Source organism: Notolabrus celidotus, chromosome 11, assembly GCF_009762535.1.
Source record: "Notolabrus celidotus isolate fNotCel1 chromosome 11, fNotCel1.pri, whole genome shotgun sequence".
Taxonomy (NCBI): Eukaryota; Metazoa; Chordata; class Actinopteri; order Labriformes; family Labridae; genus Notolabrus; species Notolabrus celidotus.
Window position 1 is genome coordinate 29,800,849 of NC_048282.1, and position 21,300 is coordinate 29,822,148.

Consider the following 21,300-nt stretch of genomic DNA (forward strand, 5'->3'; position numbering starts at 1 on the left):
CCCGACCTCCAACCAAAATCTGCAGTGTGCCAAAACTCCCCGGATGTTGTACTGATTCGGGAAAATTTCACAGTATTCATCGGACCAGTCTGCCTCGGGTGCTGTTTCCCACAATGCTCAGCGCTCGGTCCACTTTTTCTTTTCTCAATTTTTTTTGAAGGGGGAACTCAGTTTTTAGGTGCTGTGAAGGTTATCAAATTACATATAAACCACTTCCTAACTTTTAAAATTATAAGTTGATGCTAAAGAAGCATTTTCTCTATCGGCTTGGCCGTTGTTTACTTCTGCATTCCGAAACCGGAAATCCAGTGACGTCTGGCCCAGCGTACTACAACACAGATCGAACAGAGCAGTCATACTACATACTAAATTCAAACGCAGTATGTAGTTTAGTACCGAAAACAGCCTAAGTTTCAGAAACCAATGGGTGACATCACTGACACTACCTGCAAGTTTTAGATGGCCTATATGGTGAAATTAGTAGCAAGACACCTGCCCATACTGCTATAGTCAATATTTATCTGCACTTGTTTTGGTCCTATGCTTGTTATTTCCATTGAATGGAAACATGAGTAACACTAGTATATCTAAAGGAGTTTCACTGAGCATCACAAATAGGTTTGTCTACAAAAACGCCCTGAAGGATCCTGAGGTTGATGTTGTCTCTGGGGATTTCCCCTCTTCAGCTCGTTGTGGCATTAATCGCCCCTCATACACCCTCCCCTCCCCCTTCTCCGTAGTTTCCACGCAGCAGGGACAGCCTACGTGTTTTCCTCATGAGGTGAAGTGCACTGTGCGTCTACTACCACGTCTGGCAATGGACCTGAAGCATCGCAGGTTTTCCCCTTGTGTTTGAGCCAATTTTAAGATTGAACCTCTTCACTGGTAACTTCACCTTCCTCCTCCTCCTCCTCCTCCTCATCAGAGCCAGCGGGAGAAGAGAGGAGAAGATGGGCTGCTGCTCGGCACGGTGCATGCTGATCCTCCTGTGCTGTGTGCAGCTGGTAAGATGTTTATCTCTCTCTCACACTCATGATGCTTCGACATCAAGCCAGCCTTTGTTTTTAAACCTCTGATGGCTTTAAGCAACTTCAAACTCTAAAAAACACTCCAAAATATTCTTAAAAGCTTTAATTGTGATTAATTAAATACTTACAAAGACTTTTTTTTTAAAGAAAGTTCCTATTAAACGCTTAGTAGAGATTTAATGTTGGCTTTGCCCATGTGAAACCCCATATGTAAAGCAGGCTACAATATAAAAATATCAACCAAAACTAACTTGAATATCTGTTCCTTTTTGGTGTTTCACTTGTTGACCTTAGATTTACAGTTTCATTTAAACTTAAGTTAGTGGGACAACTGCAAATAGTGTATTTCATGAAAAATAGAGCTACCACCAAAATTAAGATAAACAGAAAGTCTATAAGTTATGTTTCAAGTAATAATGTGATTATTATATATATTTTTTGTGTAGAAATGCCAAATATAACTAATTTCAGCTCCTCCAATTTAAACTTTCATCAGATTTCTTAATATTCTGGCTGAGGTAACTATTTTTCTTAGTGTTGGATTGTTGAAACCAACAGAAAGGAGTCTAGAAACATCGCCATGCACTTGGGGATATCATGATGGCTTTATTTTTTTAAATTTCATAAATTAAAACAATGGAAATTAAAGTGATAGAGGAAATATCTGCAGCATTTTAAAGTCTATTTCATGTAAACAATGATAAAAGTAATCGTATTGTGGTTGAAGGTGATTATAAACCACAGTGGCCGCCCACAACTACAACCACCACAATGAAAGGCTGCAGCCACTTTGTCCTCCTCCTCTGTGCTTCCCACCCTGCCCCCCTCAATGACAGACTGGGGCCGTTGACCTCAGAGGACATAACATCATGACAATAGGTCTGTCTTTACCCAGCATGCCTTGTCCCTAAAGGCTCAGTTGCCTTGACAACTCCTAATAATGAGAAATACATCCTTGTGAAAGAAAAAATGAGAGACTGCGATGCAACTCTTCTCTTCTGTTGCCCCTAAATGGTGGAATGAATTGGCCAACTCCATTCGATCTGCAGAGTCCCTCTGTACTTTCAAAAGACAGCTAAAGACCCAGCTCTTTAGGAAGCACTATGCACTTAGCTAGACTGTTCTCCACTGTTGTCCCCAGTGGCAGATCATGTCTTCCAGCTACAGTTGACTCGCACTGTCCTGCTCTACTCTGGGAATCTGTGTTCAGCTCTTGAGTGACCCAGCACTTGGTACTTTGGTCATTATTGTGGTGATGTTAATTGTTGATGATGATAATGGAAGGTCTTAAATTGTTTGGTTGCTTCATTGTAGATGTTCCTTATTTTGAAAAAATAAAAAGATAAAAAATCCTTACTTACTTTAGTGCATTGCCTTTACACTGCTTGGCAGTACCTGCACCCAAATTGACTTGAAGCACTTTGTTACTCTTACTGATCTTGTTTCCTCTTGTCTAGATCTTTGCTTGTGTTGTTCTTGTTCTCGTTTGTACGTCACTTTGGATAAAAGCGTCTGCTAAATGACATTGTAACATTGTAACAACAAACCACAGAGACACAGCTGTGAGTCTTTAATAATTCATCAATGTGCCGGGTCTCTAACTCTGCTTCATTCTGACCCTTCAGATCACCGCTCTGGAGAGGCAGGTGTTTGACTTCCTGGGCTACCAGTGGGCTCCCATCATGATCAACTTCTTCCACATCATCATGGTCATCCTCGGCCTGTTTGGTGTCATCGAGTACAGGACACGCTACGTTGTTATGGTGAGGGGACTGTCTGATGTGTTTCTATCCTCTGAAGAGTGTGTCAAGACAAAAAGTACTGAGTGTTGCTTTAAACGAGTGGTCCACAACTTTCTTGAACTCATCAAGACTAGTTAGAAGTTTTGGGTATTGCTTATTTGTTTACTCTTAGGGAATTGATGACACATCTGCAAAGCTTTAGCCAGCTGTACGTTAGCTCAACAAAGAGTCAGCATTTCCATATTCAAGATGCTGACTCAACCTAACTTTTGATCGATCTAACTACAGGCAAAGATGGGAAACTAAAGTGGGCCTTAAACCTGTAAAGCCCACCTGTCCATCAATTCACCAGGCACCTAATTATGCAAATATATGTGTAACACTTGGCCTTAATATTATGAAAACAATGAGTTATTGAAAAAAGAATCACCCAGTACAGTGTGTAAGAATAAAGAAAGGAGCAAACACAATCTTCATAAACACCAGTGTTAAAATCTGCTGCTATTTTAACACTGGTCTTTATGAAGATTTTACCATTGCTTGCTCTCTTTATGCTAAGCTAAGATATCTGTATTTTAAGCCCAAAGAAATTAGAGTAAATCAAGTTCCCTTCTTTTCTCTCAGCAAATTATGAATAACTATATTTCCTAAAGATAATTATTTGTTAAGATTGAAAACTGTTGGTTTTTGAACCGTCATCCTAAATACAGACCAACCAGTGTGTTTGTATTTAACATTATTTAAATGTGACAGGAGTGTGACATTTAATAAGGGCAGGCAGCAGTGATGATGAGATAAACACGAGAAAACCAAAAGAGAACATCAGTTTCTCCAGAGAACACAAACACGCAGAGAAAAATGAGTTCTTATTGATTGGATATCTGAGATGTGTGTGTGTGTGTGTGTGTGTGTGTGTGTGTGTGTGTGTGTGTGTGTGTGTGTGTGTGTGTGTGTGTGTGTGTGTGTGTGTGTGTGTATTGCAGCATGAGCAGAGTTGAACGTTGTAAAAACAAATAAACAGTAACAACAGCAATAACCTTCAGAAGCTCTAGTTAAGCATAACAAAATGAGCACAGATTGTTTCAATCGAAGGACTTCAGAAGAGCAACATTTAGATAACGTCTAGAGAAATTGACACACTGTGTTTGTGTTTGTCCTTGTTTATCTCTGAATCATCTCGTGGCGCCTCAGATTTATCTTAGGAACATTCAGAGAGAGGACATTTGTATGAAAACAAGCAAGTCCCTGTGCTACCTAGTGACCGTGGTGAAGAGTTTAATTTATTTGCCCTCTCATGTAATGCCTTTGTTTCCTCAGTACCTGCTGTGGACGATGTTGTGGGTTGGCTGGAATGTCTTTGTGAGCTGTCTCTACCTGGATTTAGGAGGGCTTTCAAAGGTGAGTCTAATGGTCGTGTTTAGTGTTGGATAATTAAAGGCTCACAGAGGCTCAGCTGTAAACACAGTGTTCAGCTCCCTCATGTGTAGAAACGCTCCTTTATAGTACACTCTGTTGTTAGATACACAATCTTTGCTGTCATGAAGTGACAGGGTCTTGTTGAAGTCCTGTGTGTGCAGCAGTAAAGATATTGATTTAATTCTGTATTTGATGGATGTTGACAAAGTTAAAGCTGGGGTTGGTAATCAGATTTAGATACACTTTTTGTTATACTGGTTAAAATGATCTTTATGTCCTGATGGCAATCAATACATAATGTGTTCTTAAAAAAGAGTGAAGAAAAGCTGCTATCTACAGCCGGAGTAAACCTGGGAAAACACCAACCAATCACCGTTTTTTGGGTGCCAAAATTTTAAACCATTCAAATCCTGTCCTGCCGTTCTGCCCGCCTCCTGCGTGTACATTTCCCTGGCGTTCACTCCCCGTCTCCTGCCTCTGCTTCCCCTGACTCTACTGACTGCCCCTCTCGCTCGACCTCGGGCCTGTCCCCTCTGACCCGATGAGGTGCTTTGCTCAGGACTGTAGTCCGGATCAGAGTCTAAAAAGCTCTCACCACGGGGGCTCTGACAAGCAAAAGAACTAATGACATTTAGTAAGTGTGTTTTAACGTCCATCCGGACGCTGTAGGGATGGCGAGCCGATTCGTGAACACGTTGAGCTTTACTTACCGGTCACTGTCGGCCGTGATCACGCCAACCAACAAAGCAACAATCAATGTTTGAATGAATGAAGAACTTCTCCTCTTGTCTCTCCTCTCTCCTGCTCACACACTCTACACCTCTCCTGATGCCTTCACTAACTGTCAACACTGTAGGAATTGTTTTGGAGGAGCTCCGAGGGAGGAGGGGAGGGGTTAGATGGAGTCCTGAGGAAATGCTACACTCAAATTCATGCTGGTTTTCCAAGACTACCAAACCTAGCTTTAAAGCTCCTGTGAGGAGTTTTCAGCTGACAATCAAACAGACTTGAACTAATACTGATACCTCCACATGACCAAAAACAAATAAACATGCCCATTAGAAATGAGGCTGAATATTTATCTAAAGTTATTTTGTTTGCCTGTCACCCTGCGGTAAGGTGTTAGACCAGGGGAGTCATAACAGCCTTTTCTTAATGATTTCCATTGTCCTCTGGACATCCAAAATGCTTCCCCCCCCCCCTAAATGCTTCTTGAACATGTACAGGAAGATATAAGTGAAAAGATATCACTTCCACTTTGTACACAGGGGGGCACCAAAGTTCCACCACCCAAACATTCCTTACAGGAGCTTTAAAATAGTTATCTATTAATGCCAGGTGTTCTATTCTGAATTGATGTCTCAAGTAAACTTTTATTTTATTTATTTATTTAATTTATTTATTTTATTTATTTTTTAAATTTTTTATAATTTTATTTGTATGAGGTATTTCTATTTTTTAACAAATATACATTCATCCATCCATCCATCCATCCATCCATCCATCCATCCATCCATCCATCCATCCATCCATCCATCCATACATACATACATACATACATACATACATACATACATACATACATACAAACATACATACATACATATTGGACCAATAGGATGACATACCATTCTGTAAATAAAACAAAACATAAACATAAAACAAAGACAGCTAGGAGCACAGCAGGGACAGAGCAAAATATCCCACAACCTGTTACCTACACAAGTATCCAAATAAACTTTGTGGGTATGTAGCTGCTAAATATATACTCTAAACAATATATTGTCCATATTAGGTACTACATCATTCTATACTAAACAACCCAGCATCCTCAGACTACACTTGACACCTAAAGAAATATAACATAGATAAGTTAAGGGTGTAACTCTAGCATTTCAGGTTTGTACACTTTTTTTTTTTAATGCTGACATCAGTTTTACAAATATAGTCTTTTCAATCATCATGCCATAATTTGACAAATATGTTATTAAACATCTCTGTTAATATTTTGTACTGATCTCAAGTTTTAAAGCCAAAAGGGCAGGTTTGTATAAATTTCAACACAAAGTAAAACAACGTCACAGGAATTAAGATCCTGATGGAGAGAATCCAGAGGATCTGAATCATGGTGATGATAGTTTTTTTTGGGAGACGCTTGCCTTTTTCTCGTTTGAATGATGGAGAAGTTTTTTTACAAAAGCAGTCATGTTTAAAATGTACTATAACAATCCATTAGACAGCAGCCTTCTTATAACTGAAGTGCCTTAGTGGACAATGTTTCTCTATTGACAAAGTTTGTTATGATGTAGCTTCACTGGTGATATTGCTTCATCTATTGTTATTTGTCCTGTTTGTGCTCTATGGTATTTTTATTTGTCCTACACCTGCTTATAACAAAAAATTTCAGGTAATAGTTGTATCTTGCAATAGTTACTGGTCTTGGTCTGATACAACCAGTATCTGGACCCTCTATGTCAGAGTCTTTAATTGTTACCAGGACTCAAAATTTAGCATTACATCTCTATAACTGTACAGAGAGCTTAACACACAGCTGCTGCTGAGGATTTTTTTTACCATCTTTAGCCATAAAAGACAAATAAAATGAAATTACACACATTAAAGTCTTAGTTACAGAAGAATTCCCTATCAGGGGTCCCCTCACATAGACAATGTACACTGTAAACCACATCAATCTACACTACACCCATGTTGCAGATCAGGTTTCTCCTCCATCTTTTTATAGCTGTGATTTGATACTTTCTGATGCACCTAGTCCATAAAGACCCTGAGAGCTGACATATCTATGTCTATTGTTCTGTCCTCACAGGACAGCGACATGCTCACCCTGGGAGTATCGTCGCATCGTTCTTGGTGGAGGGACAACGGGCCGGGCTGTGAGAGACAGGGACTTCCTTCCTCTGGGTGGCAGAACCATCAGAACCCAGAGCTGAGTATAGTACTGAGCTGCTGGTTGGAGTACCAGTACATTGAAATCCTGCACTGCATCATCCAGCTCCTGGTTTCTGTGAGTCTCTGCACCGCTGGCTTTCACACTCAAAGATAAACACTTAAATCACATCGGTTTGGTGTCAGACATCCCATCCAGTGGTTGTAAAAGAACTTACACCATGATGTGATTGAAAGTGTGACTGAAACTGAAGCATGGATATGTAACAAGAATTGTGCTGAAAGTGTAGAAGTGCTCAAATCTATTTATTAAATAGTAACAACACAGCATAAACTCAAATAACTTAAAGTACAGGCAGCAAATGCTTTTAAAAATGAATTCCATGTATTACAAACATGGATACAAATTCAATTTGTGTTCTTCAGCTGATTGTAAGTTGCTGTTGTTTTTGATCTGGAGACAGTTTAGTTTAAATACATCATATTTTTAAACTTTTCACATCTTTGAATTTGTAAATTAAATTAAACTGTCAGATACATATATTGAAGTAAAAAACTAATAAATAAACGCAATATTGGAGTAGAAGAAGAGAGTAGTGTGAAAAAATAAGACAAAGTACAGGTACTTTTATGAACCACCTCGGCCTCTGAGGTCATCAGGTACTGGTCTGCTTTCAGTCCCAAGAGTCAGAACGAAACATGGTGAAGCAGCGTTTAGTCATTATGCACCACATATCTGGAACACACTCCCTGAAAGCTGTAGGTCTGCTCCAACTCTCACCTCTTTTAAATCAAAGACTAAGACTTTCTTATTTGCCACTGCCTTCCTATCTTAGATTATTTTAACCCACTTTAAATTAATATATTTCTAATTTTCCTTTTCTTTTCTGTTTTATCATATTTGTCATTTTAATTGTGCTCTTTTATGCCTGTCTGAATGTTTCCAATGCTTTTAATGTTTTAATGTAAAGCACATTGAGTTGCCCTCGTGTATGAAATGCGCTATACAAATAAAGCTGCCTGCCCTCTTTAATGGGGCTTGAGTGAATGAACAGGTAATTATAAATACTGCATGCATGACTGTTTATATTCAGTGATGTCAAACAAGCCAAAATATCAATAGAATTAAATCTGATATACTTTAATGATTACATTTACAATACTTCAATTGAAAAGCATATTAATAGTTTAGGTACAAGACTCTATTTTGCATAACCACTGGTTAACTATACATGATACTGCTTATTACCGAGCTATGAAGCAAATATACAAACAATTTAATCCTAAGTATCGACCTGAAGAGGACTTATTGATCTAAGAATGATTTATACAGCTAATAAAACAGTCCCTCAATTTGGACAATATTTAACACTTCAGTGGCAACAGTATTCGTACCAGCCATCACGGGTTGAATTGAGGTTAAACTGATCATTTTCATTCACAATAAAGGCTCAACATTATCCTGCTTTACCGATATAAATCAGATTAAACGTAGCATTTTTATTCACGGTAACATCTAATCATGAGCGTTTTCCATTTCCATTCTCAACTCATGCAGAAGATAACAGCAGCACCTGCATAAGATCCTTCACTCTGTAACTTTCTCCTCAATCAACCCACCCTGTAACAGCATCAAAGCCAAGCGGCAACCTCCGGTCTAAAAATATGAGTCAATGCGGAAGTGTTAAAAGCTGCAGTTCATCAAGGATCCGCTTGAGGCTGGCTCCGGAAGTACCGGAAGTCACATACACATGAATGGGGAAAAGACGATCTTTGCAGCATTAATAAACATGTTTACAGCCTGGTACAAAAGATGAGTGTAGTCTGAATAGCTAATTTCTCGATGTCCTCTCACTGTGAGGGGGGTGAATTTTTTTCTAATTCGGCAATTTCGAAGATATTGAGATTACCAGTCTTCCAATGAGAGGCACAGCTGCCTGTGGGAACACTGCAGCTGTTGGCTAGGAGGCTCAAAGCCCGCCTCTTTACGTCACACTGGCTCGACAGAAGCAATATGGCTGCCGCAGCCGATTGGTCTCAAAACAGCTCTTCAGAAACAGATGGGTGACGTCACGGATACTACGTCCATATTTTTTACAGTCTATGATCAATGCCCATACCATGTGACTCCATCATGTCTGTTTTGATTGGTTTGATTGTGTCTTTTTGACTCTGCTCTTTAACCTCCTTTTTCTCTGCTGGTCACTGGTCAGCCATCAACCACCGATCTGAAGATGTGTGCTCTCCCAAATATAGAAAATGTCCTCCTTCTTGTTGCCTTGCCATTGGAAATAATATTTTCATCAGGTTGTGAACAGGAAGAGGTGAAATCATAGACCGTTCACATAGATATGCCCTAACTCTTTAATACAGACTGATTTCATTTGTGTGACGTGTGATCGGGTCGTCTCTTGTGTAGCCTGTGCTATTCAGAATTAACGACCGTTGTCAGGGGGTTTCGACCAATCACAATCAAGTGTTTAACACAGCCAGGTGATGAGTAAGAAAGCTGGGTAATATTGTTTTAATGTTGCATCTGCTCACTAGGAAAAGGACTGTTGCTTAGCAACAAAGAGGCCTGGACCATTTAAAAATGGCACAGCATTATTAAACCAAAATCTGCTGGTGGTAAGTCTGCTGCAGTGAATTTAGCTTCTGGTATGTATTTAATCAATCTAAAGACTTTTTCTTATCATTTGTGACATAAATCTACTTTGAAAAGTCAAAGGTCCTCAGAGGAAATGATCTCCTGAAGTGTCATCGGCCTGTTATGCGTTTTAAAGTGTGCAGATTTATTTATTCAACCTTTATTTTTTACCTATTTTACCTATTCCCATTGAGATACAGCATCTCTTTTAGAAGGGAGTTCTTGCCAAGACAGTAGCATAAAAGTTTCACACAAAGAAAAAGACAAAGCAACAGACAACAAGTAACCATTACATCAGTGAATAAATTAGCAGCACTCAGCCGTTAACTTCAACAGCAGTGAATATGAACTATTTCTGTTCTGTAAGTGTGATTAGAGTAATCTCCATGTAATTCAATACATGGTGCAGCAGCTCTGGACCCCAATCAGCACCTAAAAAAACCACAATAAATATTATGGGAAATAATTTAAGTCACTATTTTTTTAAATCACAAGTTTCCTGTGAATTCATTTCTTTACACACGTGATAAAACTGTCTTGTAAAATCTTTCATATGATGTTTCTACAAATGTCTTTAAAGTAAGCTTTGCTTTACACATTTAAATCATGAAAGACCCAGTGAAGAAACCAAACTGGCTTATTTCAAGAGATTGAGTGTGATCCATTTTGTGTTCTTGTCCCTAGCTCCTGAGTTTCGTGTACGCCTGCTACATCGTCAGCACTTCCTCAGCTGAGGAAGAAAGCTGTGAGTATGATCCTGATGATTGAAAAAAGATATAATTTTGTTAATTATCTTGTTTTTCTTTTCACATTTGACTCTTTGCTTTGTATCATGTATTTGTATTTGTTCTTTTCCTGCTCTTTGTAGTTAATTTTATTGGTGAATTTCATCATCCATCCAAACCGTCTCAGTTGTTCTTCTAGTGTGAAGAACTGCAGGTAGGTTTAATGGCATGATTGTCAGTCTATCTATTTGGCACTTGTTCTTTCTGGAGTCTTCCATCTTACTTTTCGAACACCTCACTGTGATGTATTTTTCTACATTTTTGTTTTAGATTACAAATGAACACAAAAGTCAAACAGTTGAGGAGAAGCCACAAAAGAGATGTGCGGAAGCGGAGACTACTTAAGAAGAGTGTCACTGTGGTCTTATTGTCAACAAAACATCCGTCCCAGAGGCTGAAGTTCACTGTGCACACACTCTATGCACTGCATGAGTCAAGAAGGGGATTTCCCAGGATATCACTGTGTGAAAGTGTAAGCTATAATATGTTTTTCCTCAGGCCTTACATTCTGTAGATCTACCTCTGTGCGTATGACTGTGAGTTTGAATACACGTGTGTGTGAGAGAGACAGATAGATATCATTACATATTAAGCACTACAGTATTAAGAAAATGTGATTGGAAGATGTTAAGAAGTAGAACCTTGGTATGTGTTTTTTTTTATGTGTAAATTATAAAGTCATCTCAGCTGGAAAGTAATTAATCCAACTTGTGTAAAATGTGGTGCAATACAGTTAAATAAACCACATCTATTATACATTCTGTGATGGACTACTTCTCAGTATTTTTTAGTTTGAAGGTCCTGTAAGGAGCTTTCAGTTTGTTGTGATTTTGTGTACATAGGGTATGTCGTATCTCTCTGTTGTTTTTTTCTATACATGTGTAAGTAGTATCTTCCAACCCTATGCAGTACTCACTGAGAGTTGAAAATAAAGATGAAAATGTCAAATAAGGCTGTTTCTGCAACTCTCATGACACCTACCCTGCAGCAGTGATTTCAGGCATTAATGGAGACAACATTGTAAAAAAAATATATTTCCAATGATGGTCTCGTTTGCTTTTGTAGGTCATATAGAGTTATCATTTTTATTTTAGGCTGCTTCTTAAAGCTAGGGTTGGTAGTCACGGAAAACTAGCATGAATTTGAATGTAGCGTTTCCTCAGGACTCCGTCAGGACTTTCTGATAACCTGTCTTTCTCTTGAGCAAAAACATGACTAATTAAAGCCTCTTCTGTTTGATTTGATTCCGAAAGCTCAACAGATAAGAAATATTCTTTTATAGTCCTTTATAGTCCTCAAAAGGATCTGAAACTTTGTGGTCGGATAACTTTGAATGCTTTAAAGTGGTCCTTAAATGACTTGTAGGCTGATGCATCTGTCTGCAGATATTTCTTTAAATGTAACTCATGCTGTTTTTCTGGAGGTATTTGTTGTGTAGTTGTACAGTTGTGCTCATAAGTTTACATACCCTGGCAGAATTTGTGATTTTTTTCGGCCATTTTTCAGAGAATATGAATGATAAGAGAAAAAAATTATTTTCACTCATGGTTAGTGGTTGGGTGAAGCAAAATTTTAATCATACATCTATGTTTACTCTTTTATGTCATAAAGACAACAGAAACTACCCAAGAAATCATAAATTCTCCCAGGGAATGTAAATTTATGAGCACAACTGCATATGCGTCCATGGCCGTGGGAAGTAGGGGTGCTGAGGGTGCTGCAGCACCCACTGTTGGAAAAGGCATCATGCAATTTTTTCTGGATGCATAAATAAGTTAAAACAAATACATTAACACAATAAATCAGTTTTTTCTTTCATTGTATTATTTTCTGAAAATGTAATGCCTGAGGAAGATTTGAGAAATAATTATAGCAATTTTAAATAATTATTAATTTCAAAATAACCCGATGTATGGGCCCTGTGTGTGTGCCTGCTTAAAAACTAAATGTATTTGGATAAGTTCTGTTCAATGCGCTTTACTGCCTTTTGGGCCTGTTTTACCAGGTTTGGCTTGTATGCTCTTTGCTGTACAACGGGGTATGGAAGTTGCAATTTGTGAATTTATAATGAATAGTTCTCTTGAAATTCAAACCAGATAAATAAAAATAAAATGTATGTGCGCTATAGCCTATCAGTTGCATAAGTAACCTAAATGCAAAAAGAAAAAAAAATTGCACCTCTTACCACAGCACCCCCAACTTAAAGCCACTTCCCACGGCTCTGTATGCGTCTGCTATTTGTGTATTGTCTATTTGTAACTCTCAGTGGCGGGACCAGGGGTGGCCATGGCCACCTCTGAAAACTGATTGGCCACCCCTGTGGCCACCCTGAAATTCTTAAACATGATTGGCTATTTGCCATGTCAGAGGCATTACTTAAATTGAAATCAGCTATTGTGTTGTTGTGTTTCAACAAGCTGCAGAGAAACTAGTTTCTTTGTGTTTGAATATTATTTTTGTTGATGCTTTGACTTTGGACAATCATCTTTATTTTGAGTCCTTAAAGAGTTCAGTTTAGCAGATTTAAATGTTGATACTCTGTACCGTTACATTTTTAATGTCAACGTTAGACATCTACAAAAATGTAATATTTTTTAAATTAATTTATAAAATAAGTTAAAGTAGATGTGATTATTGGAAGTAACCCTCCTAGGTTCGGGGTAAGCTCTTAAGTTTGTTTTCCACGCCTGGCCGCCCCTTCAACAGTCAGTGCCCCAGTTTGGCCCCCCAAGTCAAACCTGTCTGGCTCCGCCACTGGTAACTCTGTAACTGTGCTGCTGCCTGTCTTGTCCAGGACTCTCTTGGAAAAGAGATGTTTCACCTCAATGAGTATTTCCCGGTTAAATAAAGGTTATAAATAAATAAAAGTATCAGAATGAAAAACCATGAAACAGAATACAGCGATCTCGCGCTCTGGATCATGCGTCGTTTACGTCACAGACGTCATTTCCCTCCCTCAGTGCCCGGATGAAGCTGCCATTGGGGCAAATGAGCTGGGCCACCGAGGCTGACTGGATTTTAATTTAACGGAGAGGGGGTCGCAGCGGATTGAAGCCCCTCTGGATTAATGTCGACAGGACAGTTTAGAGCGCCAGCAGGGCTTCGAAAAGCAAACTGTCCGCACCGAGCTGTGACTCCTCCGGCTAACTGCTAACTCTGTTTAAGTGTTAGCAAAGTCCCGCGGAGCAGCTTCTCCAGCTATTAGCCTCTCAGCCGAGTCTGCTCATCACACACTGCACGTCAGGGCTTCAGTCTAACACAACACCTGCTGCTGCTGGATGAATGATGTCTGCCGCTAGCATCGACCCTCAGGTAAGAGAAGCTCACACTCGGGGTCTTGATTTCCTCAGAGAGGCGAGATGTGCGATGTGTGTGCATCCCACTCTGACGACGATCAGCCACCATCAGCAGCTAAGGCAGCTAGTTAGCAAACTGAGGGGAGGTTAGCAAGGAAATGGGTCTCTGCTGGTTACTAAAGGCCTGGACCACAGCTACCAGTAGACACCTGACTGGGAAATGTTTGCACAACACACCATCCAGCAGCGTTTTACTGTGCGTAAGGTGTGCGTAAAAGGACGGCGTTTTAATAATCAGTGTGCAGCGAGGATGATGTTTGATGCTTTGTGAAACACTAGAAACCCATGCAAGCTTTCTTTTTTTTTTCCTATCACATGCATCCCATCTTTGATATGACCACCAAGACATCGAAAGGACAAGATGCAAGCAAAGGTAAGAGGAACATATCTGTATATAAAGATAATGCACATTTACATATTTGACTCAATCTGCTGTTGTTGCCATCATGTCAACAGAGAAATTACAACAATCTGCACATATTTTTTTTGAAAAGCCTGCATGTCATTACACATTTCAGTGTTTGTTTTATAGCTGTATGCAATAATAATAATAAATACACATCATTATGTAGGAAATAGCTTATCTCAGGAAAACACGTCCCACATTGAAAAGGTCAGCAGCTCTAAAGGTTACACTAATCCAGTATGCAACTCCTCAGATACAGACAGCAAAACTGTTCTCTATTGTGTTGAAATACTAAACAATAGTTGTTTAACATCAGTGTTAATTCTCTGGGGATTTCATATGCAGTCTGTTTGCTTTTAGTGTTATTGTGTTGCTATTACAGCTGTTGGAAAGCAGATATCATCATAAGTTAAAGCCCTATAAAGATATCTGGAAGTATTTCTTTGATATCTGATGTCCAGCTTTGACAGGAGTTTGATTTTATTTCAGCCTTTCCAGTGTCTGTGCAGAATGGCTCCCTCCACCAGAAGGATACGGTCCATGACAATGACTTTGAGCCTTATCTCACCAGCCAGTCTAATCAGGTACACAACACCCACCTGCCTTTGTGATTCCACAACAGGAAATAAAACTCATCATTAAACGCTTCCTCTAGTCCTAACAGACTTGAATTCTTTCCCTCTCTGTAGAATAATAGCTATCAGTCCATGACGGATCCTTACCTGTCCAGCTACTACGCCCCCTCCATTGGATTTCCCTACCCTCTCAGTGAGGCTCCTTGGTCCACAGGAGGCGACCCACCTATTCCCTACCTGACACCCTATGCGCCCCTCAGCAATGGAGACCACCACTTCATGCATGACACGGTGTTTGGACAGCCAGGGGGGCTCAGCAGCAGCATCTATCCTCACAGGTTCAACTTTTTCCCAGAGAACCCTGCTTTCTCCGCCTGGGGCACCAGCGGCTCTCAGGGCCAGCAGACTCAGAGCTCAGCCTACGGGGGGAGTTACAGCTACCCACCCAGCTCTCTGGGAGGCACCCTGGTCCCTGATGGCCAAACTGGTTTCCATAGTGACACCCTGAGTAAGGCTCCAGGTATGAATAGCTTGGAGCAGGGCATGCTGGGCCTAAAAATAGGAGGGGATGTGACAGGAAGTGGCTCTGGTGTGAAGAGTGCAGGCTCTGTGATCGGTGGTGGTGGCGGTGTAGCTGCAGCTGTTGCCACGGGCAACGGCGGCACACCAATAGGAATGCCCCCTCCAAAACCTACATCGTGGGCTGCTATCGCGAGTAAACCTGCCAAGATGCAGCAACAAAAGATCAAGAACAAACCTGGAACGCCCATAGCTGGAGGGGGTCTACCTCCAGTCGCCATTAAACATAGCATGGACATCGACACGTGGGATAATAAAGGGACTATTAACAAAATGGCCCCTCCTCTGCCCCCCCATCATCACCACCAGCACCAGCCTCAGCTTCACTCCCACGCTGCCAGCCTCATACCCCCTCTCCAGCAGTCCATACAGTCTGCCCAGTCCCTGGTGCAGCAGATGACCATGCCAGGTCCTCCACCTCCTCCTCAGTCCTACCAGAACCACAACTCTGCCCCAACACCTCAGACCCGCTGGGTAGCCCCTCGCAACCGCAACTTGTGCTATGGCGGTGGAAGCTTGGACAGCAGTGGCTCCTCTAACGGCGGTGGTGTTGGTAACGGAGGTGGAGGGGTTGGCGGTGTTCCTTCGGAGTCGGGGTCAGAGTCCCACCCGGTGCTGGAGAAGCTGCGAGCCGCCCACAGCTACAACCCCAAGGACTTTGACTGGAACCTGAAAAACGGACGCGTGTTCATCATCAAGAGCTACTCTGAGGACGACATCCACCGCTCCATCAAGTACTCCATCTGGTGCAGCACGGAGCACGGCAACAAACGTTTGGACTCGGCCTTCAGAGCTATGAACGCCAAAGGCCCGGTCTACTTGTTGTTCAGTGTCAACGGAAGCGGCCATTTCTGCGGCGTGGCTGAAATGCACTCGCCAGTGGACTACGGAACGAGCGCAGGCGTTTGGGCGCAGGACAAGTGGAAGGGCAAGTTTGATGTGAACTGGTTGTTTGTTAAGGACGTGCCAAATAGCCAACTGCGTCACATCCGCCTGGAGAACAATGACAACAAGCCAGTCACCAACTCACGTGACACCCAAGAGGTTCCTCTGGAAAAGGCGAAGCAGGTGCTGAAGATCATCGCCCAGTACAAACACACCACCTCCATCTTTGATGACTTCTCCCACTACGAGAAGAAGCAGGAGGAGGAGGAGGTGGTGAAGAAGGTAATAACATTTAGACTGAGCACATTATGCTTTGAATTAGAGGAGACGCTAAGAAGCTGTTTTAAAGTAAATCTTTTGCTTTTAAAAAACGAATAAACACGTGGTTATGCAAATTAGAATCCTGACAGGGTGAGCAGGACCCGGACATGAAGCAAAGGGGTTTTGGTCACCCTACATTTTTGCCACAGTTTCGACAGGCAGAGATGCAATGTGCTGGGCTCCTTTCAGCGCATTGATTGACATGACGTATGATCTGGTCATCCCTGGCATTGCTTTTACTGTTCAGAATTAAAGACCACTATTATGACTTTATACCCATCAGACTCAAGTATTTAAAGCTTTGTTTGTACTTGCAATACTTTGGCGGCCGGGGGGATTTCTATTCTAGTCAGATGGCCTTCTTCAGTTCCTGCTACGTTCTCTGTTTGTTTGTGCAGAGGGAACTATGGCGACTGCAAGTGTATCATGTTAAGTTAGAGCTAATAAATGTTGCTGTTGATCATACTGCAATTATTAGAATGAAGAAAAGAGAGGAGACATCAGAGGAGATAAGTGCACAGTCAGTGTACAGGGATTCTGTGAATGTTTTAAATGTAGGAAACTCAAGGCTGCCCCATGGACCAATCACAGGGCTCACCGTTTGGGTAGTTTCATTGTTAGATTTTTGAGGTGGTGCACAACATGTTTTGTGCATAGGCTTCTGCGTAGGAACAGGGCTATGCAGACCTAAGGCGTATGCTCAGGCATCTTATGGGATTTGTCATCTCTCTGTCAAAGTGCTCAGAGTAACATCATGATGTATTTTAACTCAGGTGGTTTTACGTTGTTTGACTGAAGAAAGAAACGTCTGATATTGCAGAAGCTGCTGTATGAAGCAAAGTGGCCCTTATTACGACTTCAGGGACACTTAAGCTTGTTGTTGATATGTCATCTCTCCTTTTAATCATTTTGTCCTCTCCGAAAAAGTCAGACTGACCTCCCTTTAGGACAAAAACGGACTATACCATCCCCCTTTTTCTGACACAGGGCCTTAAACATTTGTGCAGTCACTTCTTGTTTCCATTCATCATTCATTTGACATTTTTTTGTACTTTCTGGATGAAATATTTAAATATTGTGGTTTTAATAAGGCTTTGTATGTTTCCTTTACAGAGCTATGAACCTGCCTCGATACAGAGCCGATCCCGAATGGATCAGGTAATGTCCGCTATCTTAATCTCTCTCTCTCTCTCTCTCTCTCTCTCTCTCTCTCTCTCCTTATCAGGGCAGGATGAGTTGGGAATATTGATGAATATTTTCTATAACATGTATTCAAAATCACATGTATGAACTTATCAGTTTAGCCTTAACATAACAAGTGCATCACCGAAGACAAACCTCTTTACATGTACTGAAGATTTTGAGTCAAAATCAGTAATTAGGACAGAAATGTTTACACCATGTTGCCAAATTATCCTGGTGTAGTTGCATTAAAGTAGATTTATGGAACATATTATGTTAACTAGGATCCAAATAGTAGCCAGATCAGGATAAGATTGCTTCATGTAAACTCCTCATGCAGAACAGACATGGTTTATGATGTTTGATGTTTGGATCATAAACCACATAATCATCTGATCCGATCATTTCTTCCTGGTTCCACATGAAGTGACGAGTTTCCCCTTTTTGTTATCGTCTGAATTTACAAAACGTTTCTACTAGAGACTCTAAAAGAAGACCGGATTGTTTAACTTCTTCATGTTCAAGAGAAAAAAAATAGATCAATAAGTAAATAAATTGATTAATGAACATAATACTGACATTCAGATTCACTAAGGTGAGAGAAGAGGAGAACACAATCTCTGGTGTAGAGGCATGATGTGTTGTTTTTTAAAAACTTTATTCATAACACATTATGGACAATGACACAGTGACAGTGGTGTTGGTTGACAACAGGAACAGACGGAGGGAACAGTATCTTCTTCTGTTGTTGCAACATTAGACCGGTGGAACAACTTTGTGCATGTCAACATGGTTTTATTTAGATTAATACTTGATTCAAGTACACACACACATCTTCATCAGATCACTTTATTTAGTGTACAATAAAAAAGAGGTTTAAAATCTCTAACCAGAATGATTTTAATTAGGTTAAAGAAAAACAGCATGTCAACACAGTACGATACGATGTCCTTTATTGTCCCTGTTGGGAAATTTGTCTTTGACATCAGTGCTGCACATGTTACCTGCTCTTTTAAAAACACCACCCCAATGACACAAGAACAAACACAAATAAGAAAAATAAAATAAATAATACACAGTCATACAACACATAGCATACTCTTAGAGAGAGAGCACCATAACACTGTCCCAACCGTAACAGGCTATTTCAATTTCTGATAGAGATTGGCACAAAGGAATTTTTAAAACGATTCAATTTACAGTATCTTGTCTGTACCTGTCCTGGCTCTTTGTTAATTTTGTAATGTTGCTTTCTTGTTATCAAAATTGTTGCTATAAGATATTAAAAGTATCCCATTTTTCCCTTCTTTGTCCCTTTCCAGGATCGTCAGAAGTAAACAGAAGACAGCAGTTGATGGAATTTAGATTTAAAGGAAAAATCACAAGGACATGAAGAAATTGAAACTAATATTTTTTTCTATTTAATTTGTTGACTTTGGCCCCACGACAAACTTTTGACCCCCCATTGCTCCTGGTCCCCTTTTATTTTAAGATGCGTGCAGGGATGAAGCTCGTTCCACCGGTTGAATCGCTTCAATAATATATATTTTCTTTTTGTCTGTATTTTTTAGCCTTATAAATCTTTATTGCTAACCCTGGAACTTGCATTCTTGACTAAATATAAGTAACAAATATCTGCACGTCTGTTTTTGAAAATCTCTTGACAACATGCTGCTGATATTCAGTGACTGTTCACTTTGTGGTTTGTGTGTTGGAGAAATGTTAAGTGCTTGTATCGGTTAATCTTAACGAGTGAACAACACTTTATTGACAAATGTCTGCTATCTGTGTGTGGCCAGTTGTGTTTTACATTATCAGAAGAAAAAAGCTTCTTTAACGCCCCTTTCTTTTTGTTTAGTTTTTTTTAAGTTGTAATGTTGAGGGGTGTCTTACTTTGGTGGAGGAATGTGTACACTGAAAGTTTCTGTTTGCATAGACATAATCGTGATGTTAGAGAGCGTAACTGTTAGACAATATTTTGAGAAATGCATCACCTGGCTTACAAATGATTTAAATTTAGGTGGAGAAAATGTCTCTCTGCAGAGTGGAGCCTTAACATTTCTTTCAGCGTTAGTGTAAATTAAATCAGTATTGTTTTTTTCAGAATTGTACCTCAAAAATGTCAGCGGTAGAGATTCAGGGAAAAGATGTCTAGAGATCAAAAGCTCTTAAAGGTGGTCCCTCTCTTTCTCATTCTAAGGATGGAAATACAAATTTAATGTATGAGTTTCAGTTTTTATCAACACAAGAATTCAGTCTGATCCCCTGCTAGATTCTTTTATTACAACAGAGGTCTCTGTTATGAAATTCTGGAGGAAATGTAGCATGTGATGCTTTTAAAACTCAAGCCAGGCCTGTCACTTTGTTTTCTCTTTCTTTGTTTAGTCTCTTCCTAACATAATTATAATCTCGGCATTCTCATTATTTTCATCACTATAACCTGTCCATATCATCCTCAGACAATGTAAGCTTTAATGTACCGGCATTTCTAACTGAGATTGCCTCAAAATGTTTAACTGTAGCATTATACTTAACTGATTTATTGTCAAGTGTATGAGAAACCCAGAGACTAGCCTATATGATATATGTTTGTGACTTTTTTTTTTCTAAAAATAATTGCTTGCTGTATTGTGTGTATGCAGGAGTGAAAGAAAAGAGAGGGAGTATGATTGTGGAGCAATCAGAGTTATATTACTGGTATCAGAATATAGAAAATTTATGCAAAAAAAGTTTTAAGTCACCCCTGAATTAAATATCCATTGTATCAGAGGTCACCATCACATTCTTAGATTTAATCATGTTCATTATTAAAGATATACTTATCTGTAGTCACTGGTTTTATGTATTTTTCATTATGATGAATGCTTTTTTAAAAAAATCAATATTACAACATTTATTTCAGAGATTTCTGGTTTTGTCACCATTGATTCAAAAAGGGAAAAAAAACCCTTCAAATTATAAATTCTGCAAAATCTCAGTCACAACATGATTCTGTTCCTGAAAGCTCAGTGGTAAAGATCTCTAAATGTATTTGCAGAGTTGTAAAAAAAAAAATGCAATGTAATATCGTGAGTTTGATTTAATTAGTTCTTTATTACATGAAAAGATTCACTGTGTCTCTTCTCCCTGAGAATGAGCTCTTTATATCTACAGAGAGAGCCGGTCTCATACAGGAAGTCCACCATGCTGCACAGCTGTGTTGCTACAGTAGCTCAGAAAGGACAAACATAACAGTGTTTTAATGGATGGAGCTTTTATTTCAGTTATGATTTTTTTTCCTGGTTTGAATTGAAGCTAACAGACTTTCTTTGGGGATTTGGCTGTAGGTGAGAGCAAGCATTGTTGAAAAAGAAGCCAGTACAGAAGTGTAAGAAACTGCAGTTCCTTGAGTGTCCACTAGTATATATAGCTGTATTAAGATGCCCATTTTAAAAGCAGAAACAAACACGTTTACAGCTTGGTACAAAATAA

General features: G+C 39.8%; 2 protein-coding genes across 2 annotated transcripts; both read left to right on the forward strand.

The window, feature by feature from the left end:
• Window positions 1-740: 740 nt before the first annotated feature.
• Window positions 741-11,476, forward strand: zgc:100920 (uncharacterized protein LOC445241 homolog). Its single transcript, XM_034695708.1, has 8 exons — window positions 741-837; window positions 926-1,004; window positions 2,654-2,791; window positions 4,088-4,168; window positions 7,014-7,211; window positions 10,425-10,485; window positions 10,609-10,679; window positions 10,796-11,476. The coding sequence occupies exons 1-7, from the start codon at window positions 818-820 to the stop codon at window positions 10,662-10,664; spliced, it is 633 nt and encodes a 210-aa protein (XP_034551599.1). The 5' UTR covers window positions 741-817; the 3' UTR covers window positions 10,665-10,679; window positions 10,796-11,476.
• A 1,993-nt stretch (window positions 11,477-13,469) lies between these two features.
• Window positions 13,470-20,657, forward strand: ythdf1 (YTH N(6)-methyladenosine RNA binding protein 1). The gene is made up of 6 exons (XM_034695953.1): window positions 13,470-13,837; window positions 14,227-14,254; window positions 14,777-14,871; window positions 14,977-16,608; window positions 17,761-17,805; window positions 19,152-20,657. The coding sequence occupies exons 1-6, from the start codon at window positions 13,808-13,810 to the stop codon at window positions 19,164-19,166; spliced, it is 1,845 nt and encodes a 614-aa protein (XP_034551844.1). The 5' UTR covers window positions 13,470-13,807; the 3' UTR covers window positions 19,167-20,657.
• Window positions 20,658-21,300: the final 643 nt, after the last annotated feature.